Consider the following 18,084-nt stretch of genomic DNA (forward strand, 5'->3'; position numbering starts at 1 on the left):
CGATGTTCTTAATACGTGCTAAAAAGTTTGGTATATTAAAATATTTTACAAGCCCTGAATAAATATCTGTAACATTTTTCAGAGTTACCCTCTAACTAATTTTTTTTTTTCGTTGATTTTTTTTTACGCTTTTTCATTTTTCATGGTTTAATATATGCATATAAAAGGAGAGGTGCTGGTCCAAATTAATAAAAGATAATTATTATAAGTTTTATTTCTAAAATTATTTATTTTATAACTTTTTTTGCTAAAGAGGGTACAATGTTTTTCAATTTAGACGCCCAGAGTCACGGTTTGTACGGGATGAAATAAGCCAGTGGACCTATACTTTTTATTCGTAAAATGGTACGGTGGGGTACTAGCTACTTCACTGTCGTGCTCGCGGCAGATCTTAGATAAATTTTCATTTTTAATCTTTCATCTAATGGAAGTGGAATGAGAAGTCTGAAAAGTATCTACACTAGAACTGTGAATTAATATAAGTTATGATTAGATATTTCTTCATGCACATTTTTACCTTTCTTTTAACGAAAAGTTATTTGTTTGTATGTCTTGCATACATATATAGATTTGTCCAATGATTAAGGTTAAGCCTTTTGAAGAGGTTGCAATTGGGAATTGTTTTCTCCCATTTATCAATTATTCATTATATGGTGGAGCCAAGAAAGTGTTTGTAGATAAAAACAACAACAACTATCAGGCCAAATAAAAAAGATAGTTCCAATCAAAACCCCTATCTACTAAGTACTGTAATCTTAAAATGTCTACACGTAGCAATTACAATCAGTCCTTACTAATAAGAACGATTTAATTATATATAAATAAAAATTAAGCGACTCGTTGGAAGTATTTGTTACTGCTACAAATAGGTAAGATTCAGTTGCTATCTAAAACATTGAATACAGTTAACTTTTCCTTATATTTCCTTTGTTTATTATTTCAAACTTTCAAGCTTGAAACTTTCCACCATATAAAGAAATGCAAGGATATACAGGGAGAGAGACTCCTCCCCCTCTCAGTAATAAACAATCCGAGGTAGAGAGGGAGAGCCCTTTCCCCTCTCTTTCTACAATATTTTATGGTATGTAATTAACAAAAACAGTTCATAATATGATTGTATATCCGACAGGGTAACTGTGATAATATACACCCGTGTAAAAACAATAGTAATAGTAGTCTTTTACATCACGTGGGATATCATTATAATTATAATTATAACATTTCCTTCTCTTCATATACCAACGAGTTCATCTTGTTTAATTGTATTATATCGTTGCAATATCCAAAAGAATGACCACTTGTATCTGTTAAATTATAGTACATCACGCTGTGGCCAAACGTTTGGTTTCTTATTATTAGCGCCGCAAACGACAGTAGTACTATATCATAAACCACGAGGGCAAATCGTTGTTATTTTCATCATTAAAAGGGACTAACGTGTCGCCAAATCCAGGGGGGGTCTACCCCACATGGGAATAAGTAAACAAACTAGTACTGCACAACATTATTATTGCCATTATTAATATTACCCACGGAGGACATAACGCCTGAACAATTTACTCTAACACGAAAAATAAAAATATACGCAACAAGGAGAGAGAGATCTCACAATATACATAGTAAAGAAAGAAAATATTCAGGTTATACCCGCGAAATTTTCTTTAAATTACGCTTAATATAAACTTTTCTATGCACACCACCACAAATTATACCAAACGAGACCGGTTTCAACTTCATACGAAATAAATGAATAGATAAATAATATACGAACATACTATATCCACTTTAAACTCGTGGTAGCACACGTTTCTTGTGGGTGCATAATAAAACCACCACAGTTTTTCTTATAATTAGCAGCAATATTTGTTTATTGACCGCACGAGGTCAAAAAAACGATACCGAAAGAAAGAAAAAACAACTCATGTGGCTTTCACCCGGTTCTCCACACATTTATTATCACGTTGCCGTAATAATAATACTGAACCACGTTTTGTAAAGAATAACCAGAGACAAATAGAGAGGGAGACGGGGGGAAACGATAGAACGTGAAGGAAATCGAATAAGAAGAAGGATAAGAATGCAATACAGTATAATAAAATCCCTTAGTAATGGATGCATTTTTAATGTAAAAATTTAATTTTCTAGATTCTCACTATTATTATTATTATCATCTGAGGATGTTAAACACATGTTCTCCATTTTACATGCATATGTAGATTGTTATTATTGCTGTATTAATTAATAATAAAGGAATGCGTTAAATAATTAAATTGGTTTATTTGTAGACTAAAGATAGTGAACAGAGTGAAAATTTTATTTCCTTTTACTTGCATTATTAATGAACTCAAATATCGTATTTTAATTATTATCATCAACATTCCGTGTTTATCTTTCTTTATGTTCGTGCATGCATGGGTCATACGGAACACCTGGTTTATTTCAATTTATTATGATTAGATAAACTGATTCGTTAAAGAATGATCATATCAAAAGAATTATATATATAAGAACAAGTTTGATTTAATTCAATCTATATATTCTTCAGTTTTGACTTGTATTTTGACTTAATTAAATTAATTATAGTTTATACCTTAAACCACATAACATATTATCATAAACCATTAATATAAATTAGTTATATATATCTGTGTGATTCTAACTAATATTATTTCACATTCATTTAATTTTTATTATCATTAAACTGATTCCATTCACTTAAATTTAAATCACTTTTATTTTATTTTATTTGAAAATAATAATAATACTAAACTATTACATACTACAAACTTACAATGTCACTAATTAAAGATAGTCTCAACAATAATACTACTGCTACTACTAGTACGATAGATGATAATAATATGTTTGCATTATCATTTGCAAATCATCCAATGGATTTAATAAGTAATACTGAAAATCCACCAGATTTACTGGATTCAAATAATAATGGAGATTCTTTCCATGAAGACTTCATTATGGATTTAGATACTTATAATAATGATATTAATAACAATAGTAATAATAATAATAATAATAATTACAATCCTACAATTATTACACCTAACGTTAATTTTATCACTGGCGGTTTTGAAAATTATGATGTTGGTCAAAATATGAATAACAGAGAAATTGAATCTAAAAATCAAAATAATTTATTATCAAGTACTAAAGGTTCTTATGAAAATATAATAGATTCATATGCAAACGTCGCTCAACAAAATTATAGATTATGGCTGTCATCGTTTTAATAAGATTGATATAATTAATCACATCACTTCATACCACTTCATCACCCTCCATACTAAGATATTATTCCATTCATTATTCATTCTCACTTTCCTATAAAAAGAGGAGTCTGTATCAACAAACACATATTTACAAACATCCATTCATGACCAACAACACATTTTAACGATAATTTTACAAATATAATTTTTTTTTGAAACTTTTTTTTTTTAATTAAGCAATTTTTTTAGATTTTTTTTTATTAGAAAGGATCCAGATGATATTATTTCATTAATTCATACTTATTTTAAATTCCATCTTTTTATTCATCGTATATATACATTACTAGTATACATCGATATATATAGATATTTTCTGTAACTAATGATAATAATTCATCTTTTCTAAAGACTGTTATATCTAACTTTCTGTATTAAATATACACGATTAATACACATTATATAACTAGATGGATTCATTATCAATTAAGTATGAAACTCAAATCGACTTAATATTTCGCCTTTATCTTTATCTTTATCTATCACTTAATTTATATCTCCTTGTTCTTAAATCTACATTTATATTTTCTTTTTCCAACCCCTCCTTCCCCCGCCATCCCTTAAAAAATTAATAAAGGAAGAAATTAAATAATAATGAATTGATAATGAATTAACCACCAAGTTCTTACATATCTATATATAAATAACAGGGATATCAGAGTATACTTTTTTTTTAGTTAATAACACATATTCACAATTATTTATTTATCTTTTTAAGAAATAGTCTTACTACTAATTGAGAACGTTCAAAGACATCAGTCATAACAGCAATAAAAAAGAAAAGAAAAGAAAAATCATTATGAATCAACAATTAATTGACTCGACTGTCGAAGAAAAAAGATTACATCAGAACAAGAATCACGAGAAGTTTTGGTATAGATGGGGTCCCTATTTAAGTGAAAGAAGTTGGGCTACTGTTCGTGAAGATTACTCCTTTAATGGTGACGCCTGGACTAACTTCCCCTTCGAACATGCTAACGCTAGAGTCTTCAGATGGGGTGAAGATGGTATCTTCGGTGTCTCGGACAATAAACAATTGGTCTGTATGAATGTTGCTTTATGGAATGGGAAAGATGAAAGGTTAAAAGAAAGAATGTTTGGGTTAACAGGTCCTCAGGGGAATCACGGTGAAGATGTCAAAGAATTATATTATTATTTGGATAATTTACCTTCTCATGCTTATATGAAGGCTCTTTACAAATATCCTTTCAAGAAACCTTTCCCATACAAAGAATTGGTAGAAGAAAATGGGAGACGTGGTTATGAAGATCTAGAGTATGAAATTTATGATATAGATGGTCTATTCAAGGATTCAAAAACTGGTGACAGTCCTTATTACGATGTCTTTTTTGAAATGGCTAAAGATGATGAAAATTCTGATGAATTGAATTTTAGGATCACAGTACATAACAGAAGTGAGAAAGATACCGGCGAACTATATATTATGCCTCAAATATTTTTCAGAAATACTTGGGCTTTTGAAAGTACTAATAAATGTGTGAAACCTGTTCTCGAAAAGGATTCAGAGGATTCAAATTTAATTCACGTTAAGCATCCAAAATTCGGAGAAACTCAAATTGTTTTTCAGCCATCTCCAGGTGGTTTCGGAGAGGACGATGCGGATGAAGCTGAAGATATTGACCCCGAATTGCTATTTACTGAAAATGAAAGTAATTTAGTTAAATTATTTAAAGAAAAAGAAAATCCATCAAAATACACTAAGGATGCCTTTGAAGAATATTTGGTCAACGGCGATAAGAAAGCGGTCAATCCAGAAAATGTGGGTACTAAAGCTGGCGCTTGTTATCATTTCAAAAATATTCCTCCTGGTGAATATGTTACTGTAAGATATAAGTTTACTGATGATTTCAAGAATAAGATTTATCATGTCCCTGGAATGGCAGTGGTTGATGAAGATGAATTTGATCAAACTTTTGATAGACGTGAAGAAGAAGCCGACAACTTCTACTGGAGGATTAATCCTTTACCAGTGAGTGAAGAATTGAGATTGATTCAAAGACAAGCAATGGCAGGTCTTTTATGGACGAAACAATTCTATAACTTTGTCTGGAGAGAATGGTATAACGGTGACAGGAACGCTAAGGTTAAACCGCCTCCAAATAGAGCTAATGGTAGAAACAAAAAATGGCAACATATGTATATCGAAGATATTCTTTCAATGCCTGATAAATGGGAATATCCATTTTTTGCCTCTTGGGATTCTGCTTTTCATTGTATCCCATTAGCTATGATTGATCCAGAATTTGCTAAAAAGCAATTGGATTTATTAACCAGAGAATGGTATATGCATCCAAATGGTCAAATTCCTGCATATGAATGGAATTTTAATGATGTTAATCCTCCAGTTCATGCATGGGCAACATATCGTGTATTCAAAATCGAAAGAAACTTGTATGGTCGTGAAGATCGTCCTTTCTTGGAATCTGTTTTCCAAAAATTACTCCTGAATTTCACTTGGTGGGTCAATCGTAAAGATGGTAACGATAACAATGTCTTCGAAGGTGGTTTCTTAGGTTTAGATAATATCGGTGTTTTCAATAGATCAGAACCTTTACCAACTGGTGGTACTTTAGAACAAGCAGATTCTACCGGGTGGATGGCTTTCTTCTCTTTACAGATGCTAAATATGGCATTAGAACTGGCAAAGGAAAACCCAGTTTATGAATCTATTGCCTCTAAGTTCTTTGAACATTTCATTTTAATTAGTGATTCGATGTCATTTGAATATACTGTGGAAGGTGATGAGAAGGGTTGCGTTGATTTCATTAAGCAAAATTTGTGGAACGAAAAAGATCAATTCTATTATGACGCTATTTCTTGGGGTGACGATAATAAACAGCAATTACCAATTAGATCTCTAGTTGGTTTAATCCCATTGTATGCTGCCATGACTCTAGAACCTGGTATTATTAATCGTTTCCCATCTTTCAAGAAAAGAGTTGATTGGTTTGTTGAAAATAGACCAGAAATATTTGGTAGAAATATTGCATCGATGTCAAAGAGAGGTGTTGGTGAAAGATTGTTATTATCTTTGGTGACAAAGGAAAGATTACAAGCTATTTTAACAAGAATGCTAGATGAAAATGAATTCTTCTCCGATTATGGTATTCGTTCCTTGTCCAAATTTCATGAAAAACACCCATTTACAATGGAAGTTCACAACTCTGAATATGAAGTTAGTTATTTACCTGCAGAATCAAATTCTGGTATGTTTGGTGGTAATTCTAATTGGAGAGGCCCAATTTGGTTCCCAACATCGTTCTTACTTATTGAATCATTACAAAGATTTTACCTTTACTATGGATCTGATTTTAAAGTTGAATGTCCAGTTGGTTCTGGTGAGTACTTGAATCTTGTTGAGGTTGCCGAAGAAATCGCTTATCGTATGATCTCGATGTTTATTAAGGATGAAAATGGTGAGCGTGCTATCTACTATGGTGAACATTCCGACCTGTTGTCGAATGATAAAAATTTCAAGGATTATATATCCTTCTATGAATATTTTGATGGTGATACTGGTAGAGGGTTAGGTGCCTCTCATCAATGTGGTTGGACTGCTGTTGTCGCTAAATTGATTAATGATGTCGGTTTATCATGCGCTAGGTTGCCACGTACTCCAAGATCATCTGTCTCATTGTCATCCGCCACATCTCCATCCTTAACCGAATCTCCAATAGTAGATGGTAACCAAAGCAGAAGATGGGCAAGACGTAAGAGTGCTAAATCATTGGTTAATTTTACCGCTAATATTCTGGAATTGTCAGAAGAGGAAAAGAGAACACACAGGATCGGTGGTACCAAGACTGGTCTAACACCAAGGAATAGTATTTCTAGCGATCTTGCTAAAGAATTGATAGATAGACAAAACGAAGAAGAAAAATTACTAGATGTACATTCTTCCGATGAAGAAGAACATTTAGAAATTAAGTCCAATTTGGTTAATAATTTAAAGAATGAAATAGGTGACATTTCGTTGGAAGATAGAACTATATCTTATGAAAATATTGATGATTCTGCTTACGATAGCGACGGTAAAGATCCAATGACAAAATAGTCTTTTTATGAGTTAAATATCAATATAAAATAAATACTAAATATGTACATTATTCTACAATTTTGTATAATAGAGTAATCAAAAATAACGTTACTTGGTTTGCGTTGCGTAGAAAAAATTTATCACAGTAAATTTTATATATATCTTTATATTATTACCAATATTCAGATGCTTTAAATGTGTCTCTAATTTAAAATCCTTCACTACCATTAAAACCATTAAAGCCTGTTAGGAGGAATATATTGAAATACTTTTTCTTAGCTATTTCATTGCAATGATTCCAAGCAGATGTTAATCTACCATCAATGCAGGAACCACTCATATAGAAATTATCAGCACCTGAACCATCGAACATGTGTGCAAATGCATCTTGAAGAATAGTTAATTTTAAATCGTCAACTGAACCGTATTCTTTATTGATATAATCTAGAATATATGGATCATTTTTAACAAGCTCATTTATCTTTAATAACGTTTGATCGAATGGAATCAATATGCTTGGAACTTGTGTATATTTATCAAGGAAAAAGAGAGCATTTGGTACCGCGTCATCTCCCAAGTGAACGACAGAGGAACCGATCCAAGTTTCAGTTCTTGATCTACATTCAGTTAGGATCTTATGCATTTCTCTATAAATACCTGGGCATGGTTTTATACGGTTAAGACCATGTCCAGTAGATGTTAGTCTGTATGCAGAACCATCGAATAAATCAGAATCAGCAATATACCAAAGATGGATCATCTCTCTTTGAATAATTGACCAAATAGTTAGTGATTGTTGTACGTAGTGCCATTGCCTCTTATGATCATGCGTTAAACGTGCACCATCTCTACCATATTGAATCCCAATGGAATATTTTGTTTCAACTTCTGGTTGGAGGAATACTTCTAACCTTTCTAGCATTCTCATTACCGGTTTTCTGTTCATATTTACAAATGCATTGTAATCACCAATTGAATAAAGTACTTGACGGATATCATCCTTGGAGTACAGTGAACTAGAGTATTTCGATGCTAATGTTTCAATGGCTTGTTCCTTTTGTTTAATTAGTTTATTAATGTAAGATCTTGTTTTCCCTACTGGAGATATATGGCTTGTTGCATAGAATATCATGGTATCGTCAAACAGATCCATAGGGTTCTTATCCGTCACATCTCTTGACGTAAGGAATGTTTCGACAGTCTGGATAGGCTTGAAAAGATGAAATTCCATATGGTCCTCAATTTGAGGTAATCTAGAATCCATAACCATATAACAAAGTTTACCGTAAGTATCTCTCATTCTCTCAGGGTTCATAATTTTGTAACGTCTCCCGATTTCAAATACATCCTGGAACCATTTGGCATTATCAGAGAAATTTCTCATTTCTAAAAGTTTTTTACCAATTTTTAGATTGGATGCAATAACTAAACCAGTCAAGACAGAACAAATCTCTTTTAATTGATCTACGATTCTTTTAGATTTTGGTCTGTTTGAAAGAATATCAACACGATCTGTATATTCAGATACTTGTAATGCAGCCTCTAACAATCTTAAAAGATGTCTCTCGTCGTAAGACAATCTCATAGGTATGAATTTAGCATTACCTCTCAATATTCCGAGAAGTTTTTCATTCATGGAGTTTGCATTCTCTGGGATTGACTGAGGGTTTGGAGTTTCTTCTTGCGCATTATCATTTAGTTCACCATTGGCAGAATCTTGAACAGTCTTTTGTTCTTGCTCACTTTGGTTTGAATCTTCTTTACCATTATCGGTTTTAATTTTCATATACTCATGAAATTTACGCTTACCTCCTCTATGCAACATTTCAAAACAAACCACACAAAAATGCTCATCACAATCCTTACATAGAATCTCAGTCTTCATATCTTTACATTCAATACAGAACGATGGATCAACTACCTCATTTGACTCATCTGCTTCATTAATATCATCGTTTTGCTCTTCGACTTCAGAATCACTATTTTCCACATATTCCGAGTCTAATATTTCCTTTAGTGATCTTTTAGAGCTCATTATTGGAGTGTCTTATGAACTTATTATTAAATTATGTCTTGGTACAGATTTTGAGTTACTACCATATGTATTTTAATTGCATTGTTTCATAACTGCATTTCTCTTCAACGGCATGTTCGAGTCTTTTCCCCATAAATTAACTAATCTCTGTCTGCTCTTAAAAAATTAAAAAAAATTCGATTCCGCAACCTTTTCAGTGACATCATAAATAACCATTGTTTGTTAAAAAAATCTTCTTAAAATTGGTTGGTTTATAAAAATGTATAAAAGGCAATCTATATGACACCAGGAAAAAAATAATATATATATTAAAAATAATTTCAAAGAGTGGCTGGTACTTCAGGGTATCTGAAGTCTTTAAAATGTGATTCCAAGTACTTAGAGTGGATAACGTTTTCGAACCATTCAGTAATTGATTTGTGTTCATTTCTCCATTCCTTACCAAATATGAAGGCGAAACCTAGTTTTAAACTAGTGGCGGTAATTAAGTCAGCAATAGTTATTTCATCCCCAGTCAAATACTTTTGGGTGGCTAGTTTCTCTTCGAATATCTTGTAAAAGATACTTAATTTTTCTAAATATTTTTGTTCGAGAGTATTGTCGTAAGGCAACATACCAATATAAGGCTTCACATAACCTGCTAAAACATTCAAAACATCAGAACCACTAAATGAAGCAATGCAGTTTATGTTGGCTTGATGAATCAAATCATCTGAAGAACCAAGCAATTGCTTGATTTCAACATTGTTACCAGTAGAACGTATTAAGTATTCATTAACAGCGAGTTGTTCAAAGAATTTAGATCCATCCTTTAATTTCACAGCTGGGGTTGTTTTGACAGGGAAGTCTTTAACATATTTTTCTTTTGCTTCATCGATTTCAACAATATTGAAATCCAAATTGAAGTGGGAAATTAAACATTCTGGAACAATAGTTCTGATATACATATCATGAGTGTAAAGAATGTTTCTTGTAGTGGACATTTTCATTATTTTGTAGCTTTGGAGGGAGTTAGATGGTAAATCTGGTCTTGTTGTTATTGTCTTATATCAAGAGAGTATCTAATTGAATCACAAGTATTTGAATAATACATAGAATTTTGATGCCCTATATACGTTTATTTATTAAATCTCGAAGATTTCTGTTTAACCTCGGGTTTATAAAGTTACTAATTCAGACCTGACTAATAAATGTTTATTCATATTACGAATAATAATTTAATGTCAGCATCAACGTTCCTGATTTAGTCAAGTCTCATTCTGACTACAAATCACATGACCTAACAATACTTCTTCGCCTTTCAATTTTTCTGCGAATCTTTGTTAGTCCGTTTGCTTATTCAGTTACATTGAAAATTACTAATACCGTGACAAAGCGACGCCTATTGATTAATAATGAAAAGAAACTGAATTAGCTAATAGGGTATGACAGTGGACAGGTATTTTGACAGAAAAATCAGGTACAGATTTTAATGATAACTTCTTGACTTAGTCAGTTAAAAAAACGTTTCCTAGGTGATGGAGATTACAAATATCCTGACACATTATCTCTTGTTTTTATTTCAGTGAGCATCATGTACTGATCTATGATATCAATTCCTTTAATTTGCTAAATGCTTGGGTACCTTAAATTTGGGAGGTTTCAAACTTTATTTGTTTATATAAATACCGATTCCCAATAAGAAGAGTGTCCTAGACCACATGATAAATAAATAAAATAGTCTTCTTTAAAAAAATTCGAGTTCAGAACAAGAAATGTGCTGTTAATATTGGATATTTAATTAATTATTACAAATATATAAGGATTAATACTGATATATATGTATATAATAAGCCCAATAAATACGAATTAATCCCAAGAGTAGGAGTAAATATTATTGTAAGAGATAAGAAGAAGGAAAGTATGGTCACTGAATCAGACCTTGATAAACCCAATAATTTAAGTGACAATGAACATGAATTAGAAGTTATCATTGAACCACCTCCAGATGGTGGTATCTTTGCATGGTTGCAAGTTGTTGGATCTTTTATATTGATATTTTGTACTTGGGGTTTGACAAATAGTTTTGGTGCTTATCAAACCTATTATGAAACTGGTGAACTATTTACTGAGACATCTTCTAACATCTCCTGGATTGGGTCTATTCAAGCTTATTTGTTAATGCTTGTTGGCATTTTAACAGGTCCCCTCTTTGATCGAGGTTACTTTAGGGCATTACTCCTTGTAGGTTCTTTTTTCATTATTTTTGGGATAATGATGAACAGCCTTTCAACTCAGTACTACCAAGTTATGTTATCACAAGGTATTTGTATGGGTATTGGCATGGGTATATTGTGGGTTCCAAGTCTCGGTATATGTATGCAATATTTTCAAAAATATAGGTCTATTGTCATTACCTTAGCTGCTAGTGGTGGTTCGATTGGTGGCGTTATTTTCCCCATAATTATTAAGAGATTGATACCAAAAATCGGATTTGGTTGGACCTGCAGAGCGATTGGATTAATATGTTTTGTTATGTTATTTACCCTGGCAAGTATTATGAAACAAAGAACTCTTCCTGAGACTCATAGGAAAATTTTATTGTTAAATTCTTTTAAGGAACCGGCTTATCTATTTTTAACAATAGGTTTATTTCTGTCATTCACTGGTATTTATATTCCGTTTTATTATATTTCATCATATGCAAATAGAATTGCTCATACAAGTGTAAATCTAAGTTACTATATGATTAGTATCATTAATGCTAGTTTAAGCGGTAGAATTGTTCCAAATTATTATGCTGATAGAGTTGGGCCAATCAATACTATGATATTTGCTTCTTTAATTAGTGGGTTGTTGGCTTTGGTGTGGATTGGGATCAAGAATACTCCTGGTTTAATAGTATTCTCTGTATTATATGGTATTTCTAGTGGTACAGTAGTCTCATTGCCACCTTCTGCTATAAGTTCGGTGACCGATGATATTACAGAAATTGGTAGTAGGTTAGGTACAGCTTTTTTTTTTGCAGGGTTTGGTACACTAATTGGTAACCCTGTTGCAGGTAAATTGATAGACGTAGATAAGCGAGAGTTTTATAAAGGCCAATTATGGAGTGGTGTCATGATACTGGGATCAACCTGCTTCTTAACGCTTGCCCAATATTTTAAAAGAAGAACAGAGAGATATCAATTTCATCTCGATCCTAGGTCCAGTATAGCAAAAAAATTGTAATATATATATATATATATATATATTGAAGATGTGTAATCTAAATATACTCTATCGGATTTGAAGTCCAATATAAATTTAAAAATTATTTGATATATAACAATATGAGAGTTTTAGAAAAAAGATGTTTTTTATTAATGAACTAGAAGGTACTTAGAAAGAATATTTAGAAAATATATATACGTTTTAAAATATATCTAGGCGATAACACAGGCTGGATCCCAGAATACACCCTTGACAATGTAGTTGTCCTTCTTTTCAGAGGAGTTGTTCTTTTGAGAAGCGGAAGTGGAAACAGTAGTTGGTTGCATTTTTAAAAATTGGGTTTTGAGTAGTTGATTGATTGTTGTTGATGTTGTTGTTGTTGTTGATGGAGTTTTGTTTTGTAATATAAATTGTAAAGTATAAACTGAAAGAAAAATAACGATTATTGTAAAGAATTACTAGTCCTTATATATGAAATTTTTATCACAACATCAGGTATATTAAACTTATTAAAAAGGTAATTCAATTTCAAATTATTAACAGTTAGTCAATCTATTACTATTTTGTTTATACTTATCGTTTCATCTTCAATTTTCTGACAGCATGTATATATCCTAATCGGGTAATTACATGAAAAGAGGTTAGAGCCTCAAAAAAAAAAGAGAGTTAATGGATTAAGAAAGGCAAGGACAACGCCTGCCATAAACATCCTATGTATGAAAAATAAAGTAGAAATCCATAAGTTATATCTACTATTCTCAATGTTTGTGCATTTGCACATAAGTGTGAGACTAGTACAGGAGTCTTATAGTTATATAATAAAACTACGCATATGTACGAAGGAAATATAATATAGGATATTCTAAGTTTTCATTACCTTTTTGGGAGATGAAGACCATTAATTAAAATGATGATAATATCCCTGTCGGTTTATAGTGAAGAAATCATTTTATTATTTTTGAAGTGTTAAAGTTAATAAAAAGTAGCAACCATGATTAATAACACATATACTATTGACTAAGAAAGTTTTCAGTGGTATTATGAAGTTGGTATCAAAACTGCAAAACCTTGTATTTCCTTAAACGGACATACTCTTTTTCTTATTATTATGTTTTATGTTCTCTATTTTTGAGGTTTAGTTCAGTAACAAGGCCCGCTGTCGTATGATAATAGGGGGAAGCTTCGAATGCACTACATATCAATTTTAAAAATTAAAGCTTGCAAATCATTAGTCTATTCGCTTATGGTAATCTCTTATTTCAAAATTATGTACTTTTGAGTTTATGTAATATCAAATAAATTTTACTATAGTAAGTTCCGCATGGTACGGAAGCATTTGTTGACCTAGCGAACAATGAAAAAACAAAAACAAAAACAAAAATAAATAAATTAAAAAATAATACTCAAAACATATTTGTTTGTAGGGAACGTAAATAAAACTGAGAGTGATCCCTAAAACTTTTTGAGATTACACCATAGTGAAGTTATACCATTCGTCAGAATTAGAATGTATGGTAAGAATAATGATTATAGCGAACCTTCGAACATAATAATTGGCTACAACAACCAACGAGGAAAAATTACGAATGATATCAGAAGGATAATACGAAATACATTATTGTTTGTGATAATTTGTTTATTGCTCAAGAAATTTGCAAGTAACGGTTTGCCTTCGTGGTATTCCATGAGAAGTAGTCCCCTGAATGTTACCTCCATAGAGAATGGTGGAACAGGTATAATATTTGACGAATCCTTAACAGATTTTGATGATTACAATGTAGTAAATGTCCAGAGATTGGCTGTTTTCATTACCATATGCCTTGCATTTATGGTTCCTTTCTTCTTTTAATTTGTCTTTATCAGTGTTAAAGGGATAATGAAGGTAAATGTTTCATACTGAAGTAAGCGAAGATGTAATTTACCTAATTGAGGATCTGCCAGTCAAGAGATAATCTCGATGAGTGCTACAAATTGAATAGGTTGTGTTTTTATTTTTCGGAATATTTTTCTTTTTGTCGGTTTTCTGTTTTTGAGGTCCTTAAATTAATATATGAGCGTAACTACCCGATTAGGATATATACATGATGAAACCAAAAAAGAAAGAAAAGATAAAATAATGAATAGTTAACTGCATTGCATACCATATTGTTGTTACTTTATTCAAAAGAGATGCAATGGTGTTCTTTTAATGAATCAACGGTATAAAAGGATGAGGTATTGATACTTATATTGACCAAATTATAATTCGTTTTCCTTTCTATCTAATACAGACTCAACACAACAACAACAATCAATCAATCAACTACTCAAAACCCAATTTTTAAAAATGCAACCAACTACTGTTTCCACTTCCGCTTCTCAAAAGAACAACTCCTCTGAAAAGAAGGACAACTACATTGTCAAGGGTGTATTCTGGGATCCAGCCTGTGTTATCGCCTAGATACATATGTACTAATATATATATATATTCCTATTTACGTATACTACCCTAATAAAATAAAATAACATAAATTCTAATCATAAAGTCATAAAATTGTGTATATGTATGTGTATTTATATAAGTAACTAATGTAAAAATAAATGAATAAATTGCTAAAATGGGTGGATGTAAGGAAATAATGCAAAAATAAAAAAAATGAAGTAATAATGAATTAGAAGCTATTTGTACATTTCGTACCAAAGATCAAATACCTTTGATCCATGCTTAATGAGTCCATTTGGAGACAATACATATGGATGTAAACAATGATTCTTAATACGCATATGATGAGTACCTTCTTTTGACATTGTTGCTGTATTGATAAAATAAATTGGTAAATTAATAGTATCGTATTTAGTTGGATTATGAGATTCCTTCAAGATAATTTTCCCCAGCCAACTATGAGTCTCATTGAAGACAGGTAGACAACGTAGACTTGTACTAATATGTTTTTCCCGATTAGTGATTTTTGGAACAGGACGCCATTTAATATCCTCACCATCTAAATCAAGTTCTTCATTGTTATCTACATCATCCTCATCATCAGAATAAAAATCCATATCTTCTTCATCTCTTTCATGTATAACAGTTTGTCTCTCATTAGAATGGTGTTGAATAGATCTTTCTGTTTCCATAATTGAATTAGTCACTGAGACAGATCTATTTGAACGTGAACCAGCCACTGTTCTTTGTGATACATTGGAAATCGATGCGCTTCTAGATCTAAGTGCTGAGACCGAAGCAGAAGCAGAAACAGAAACGGAAGTCAAAGTCGAGACAGAGTTATTATTGTTACGAGCGCTATTTGTTTTCTTTTTGTTAAACATGCCTATGACTCTCTTTATAATGAGGTTCTTCCCATTGGACTCTATATTGTTTCCTGTGCTTGAAGATGCAGTGGACGATGGTAATCTAAATATTGATCCCGATGATGAAGTAGATGAGATGTTTGTAGATGATCTAGATAAGAATGTAGGAGAACCCGAGCCCGAACCCGAGGCTGAGGCTGAGTCCGAACCCGAAGTTGAAGCGGGGGAATCCGTGACTAAAAATAAAGGATACGACGATGAAGGAGCACGTGATGGCGATGCAGAACGCGATGATACAACACTAGATGTAACAGAATCTGTTCTATCACGATGTCTATGTCTGTTACGTCTTCTTGGGAATACTTTATAATCTGGAATATTTCTAATTTGTAAATCCAAAGAGACTGCGATTCCTTCACTTAATTTTGTAGACCAATTTATTAATTCATCGATATCAGCCAACCTAATTAAAAATTGTTGATTTTCACATCTAATTCTTAATACATTAACTTGATCTTGTCCCAATTTATTCCTCCTAATGAAATCTGATGGAAGACCAAACTCTGCATGTTGTAAAGTATACGTTCTTCTCAGAGTCGCACTATTCAAGAATTGATCCGGAGTTGTTTTAATTGTATCTAATATTCTCTCCCTTTCTTCCGATGTAAATCTATGAGTTTGAGGTTGTTGTGTAGATAATTTCTTACTAGTCAATGGATTCACCGAATCTCTGTAATTTTTTATTGATGAAGTTAACATTGGATCAATAGCATAAAGGTTTAATTGTGTAGAATTAATTTCTACAATAAAATTCGACCAAACTTTGGAACGTAAGAGACTAGCATGAGTCTCCGGATCGATATATTCCAATCTGATAGCGGCTAATGTCAAGCAATCCACTGCAGGCGTATAAACTGGTAAATTACTATCATTAGAACGAGTCTCGTATACTGGGAAAGTGATTCTCCTCGAAGGATTCACCGAGTCATATAAAGGTGGTTCTACTGGTAAAGGATCGACAGTTTGTAAATAAGTAATGTCATCGTTGTTATCAGCAGTACTTGTAGTACTAGTACTACTACTTGTACTAGTACTTAAAGAAGACATACTTCTATCAATAGTTTGCAAAGATACACCTGATTCTATTGATGGTAATTTATTAATTCTCGACCATTCTATAGTATTTATAGTATTTATGGTATTTGTAGTATTACCTACATTTAAATTACTATCAAAAACATTTTCGGTAGTGAACGGATTAGTACTTTTCAACATTTTCAAACTTATCGATAAAAAATCAATTAATCGATTATATATATATATATATATTTTGGGTATCAGGCCAATCAGTATATGTATAAATAGATCAAAAAAAATAAAAATAAAAAGCTTGTACTCGATCGTCAACTGTCTCTAGCCAGAACTAATAACTATCTTATATATATATATATATTTATATAGGGGCAAGTTAAGATATATACTAATTCTTGATAACGAAGGCACTCAAGTAATGTAATATCTATATTATATATATATAATATAGAAAAAAGCAAGAAAATTAAAATAATGTGATAAAAATACTCCACTACTGCTACTGCTAAAAGTACTAATAGTAGCAATGTGCAGTGGATAGTGGATAGTGCGGTAACAAGCACTAATAAATCCGCGCCCCATTTTATTATATTTGTCTGTGATGAACTCTTGTTATATCCCCCAATGACGAAGACAGGCCCCTACAGCCACTATCACAAAACGTGTGAAAAATCAAAACGAAAAATTTCTCGATGGAATTTCAATTTAACGAGCAGGCCCCTGAGAGAGAAACTGCCGTAGCAGCAGTTTCTGGAAACGCAAATTTCAATTTGGAAAAATCAAAAAAAGAAAGTAATTTCCAGTTCATACGGAGAAAGGGAGAGAGAACACACCGCACAACCAACTACCCCACCCCACCCCAATTAGGAAATTGAAAAGTTTTGAGGAAAAACAAAATTTGGCTGGACAAATCTCTATGTATGTATGTGCTTGGCAGTGCGGGGTGCGGGCTGTTCTGAGGTAGGAACTTCATTCCACTATACAAATTCATCATCTATAAATTAAGTAATTCGTTTCTATATATTCCATTATAACTTTCAGTAGATACTTCTCTCATTGAGGAAGGGAAAGGGAAGGGATGGGTTAAGTAATTTCATACGCGTTAGATTTGCCACAGTGTGTATGTACGTGTATGA

General features: G+C 32.0%; 8 protein-coding genes across 8 annotated transcripts; 4 read left to right on the top strand and 4 right to left on the bottom strand.

The window, feature by feature from the left end:
* Positions 1-2,792: 2,792 nt before the first annotated feature.
* On the top strand, positions 2,793-3,248 carry ICY1 (Icy1p; the record flags this gene model as incomplete). The annotated part of the gene is made up of 1 exon (XM_041550234.1): positions 2,793-3,248. The coding sequence occupies one exon, from the start codon at positions 2,793-2,795 to the stop codon at positions 3,246-3,248; it is 456 nt and encodes a 151-aa protein (XP_041406168.1).
* Positions 3,249-4,083: 835 nt separating this feature from the next.
* KABA2_04S03674 (uncharacterized protein) lies at positions 4,084-7,359 on the top strand (the record flags this gene model as incomplete). Its single annotated transcript, XM_041550235.1, has 1 exon — positions 4,084-7,359. One exon carries the CDS (start codon positions 4,084-4,086, stop codon positions 7,357-7,359), a length of 3,276 nt encoding a protein of 1,091 aa, XP_041406169.1.
* Positions 7,360-7,549: 190 nt separating this feature from the next.
* KABA2_04S03696 (uncharacterized protein) lies at positions 7,550-9,376 on the bottom strand (the record flags this gene model as incomplete). Its single annotated transcript, XM_041550236.1, has 1 exon — positions 7,550-9,376. The coding sequence occupies one exon, from the start codon at positions 9,374-9,376 to the stop codon at positions 7,550-7,552; it is 1,827 nt and encodes a 608-aa protein (XP_041406170.1).
* A 320-nt stretch (positions 9,377-9,696) lies between these two features.
* On the bottom strand, positions 9,697-10,365 carry KABA2_04S03718 (uncharacterized protein; the record flags this gene model as incomplete). Its single annotated transcript, XM_041550237.1, has 1 exon — positions 9,697-10,365. The coding sequence occupies one exon, from the start codon at positions 10,363-10,365 to the stop codon at positions 9,697-9,699; it is 669 nt and encodes a 222-aa protein (XP_041406171.1).
* A 913-nt stretch (positions 10,366-11,278) lies between these two features.
* Positions 11,279-12,586, top strand: KABA2_04S03740 (MCT family MFS transporter; the record flags this gene model as incomplete). The annotated part of the gene is made up of 1 exon (XM_041550238.1): positions 11,279-12,586. One exon carries the CDS (start codon positions 11,279-11,281, stop codon positions 12,584-12,586), a length of 1,308 nt encoding a protein of 435 aa, XP_041406172.1.
* Positions 12,587-12,780: 194 nt separating this feature from the next.
* Positions 12,781-12,894, bottom strand: KABA2_04S03762 (uncharacterized protein; the record flags this gene model as incomplete). Its single annotated transcript, XM_041550239.1, has 1 exon — positions 12,781-12,894. The coding sequence occupies one exon, from the start codon at positions 12,892-12,894 to the stop codon at positions 12,781-12,783; it is 114 nt and encodes a 37-aa protein (XP_041406173.1).
* A 2,000-nt stretch (positions 12,895-14,894) lies between these two features.
* On the top strand, positions 14,895-15,008 carry KABA2_04S03784 (uncharacterized protein; the record flags this gene model as incomplete). Its single annotated transcript, XM_041550240.1, has 1 exon — positions 14,895-15,008. One exon carries the CDS (start codon positions 14,895-14,897, stop codon positions 15,006-15,008), a length of 114 nt encoding a protein of 37 aa, XP_041406174.1.
* A 218-nt stretch (positions 15,009-15,226) lies between these two features.
* KABA2_04S03806 (uncharacterized protein) lies at positions 15,227-17,131 on the bottom strand (the record flags this gene model as incomplete). Its single annotated transcript, XM_041550241.1, has 1 exon — positions 15,227-17,131. One exon carries the CDS (start codon positions 17,129-17,131, stop codon positions 15,227-15,229), a length of 1,905 nt encoding a protein of 634 aa, XP_041406175.1.
* Between the last annotated feature and the right edge of the window lie 953 nt (positions 17,132-18,084).

This window comes from Maudiozyma barnettii (genome assembly GCF_903064755.1).
Source record: "Maudiozyma barnettii strain CLIB 1767 genome assembly, contig: KABA2_04, whole genome shotgun sequence".
NCBI classification, from domain to species: domain Eukaryota; kingdom Fungi; phylum Ascomycota; class Saccharomycetes; order Saccharomycetales; family Saccharomycetaceae; genus Maudiozyma; species Maudiozyma barnettii.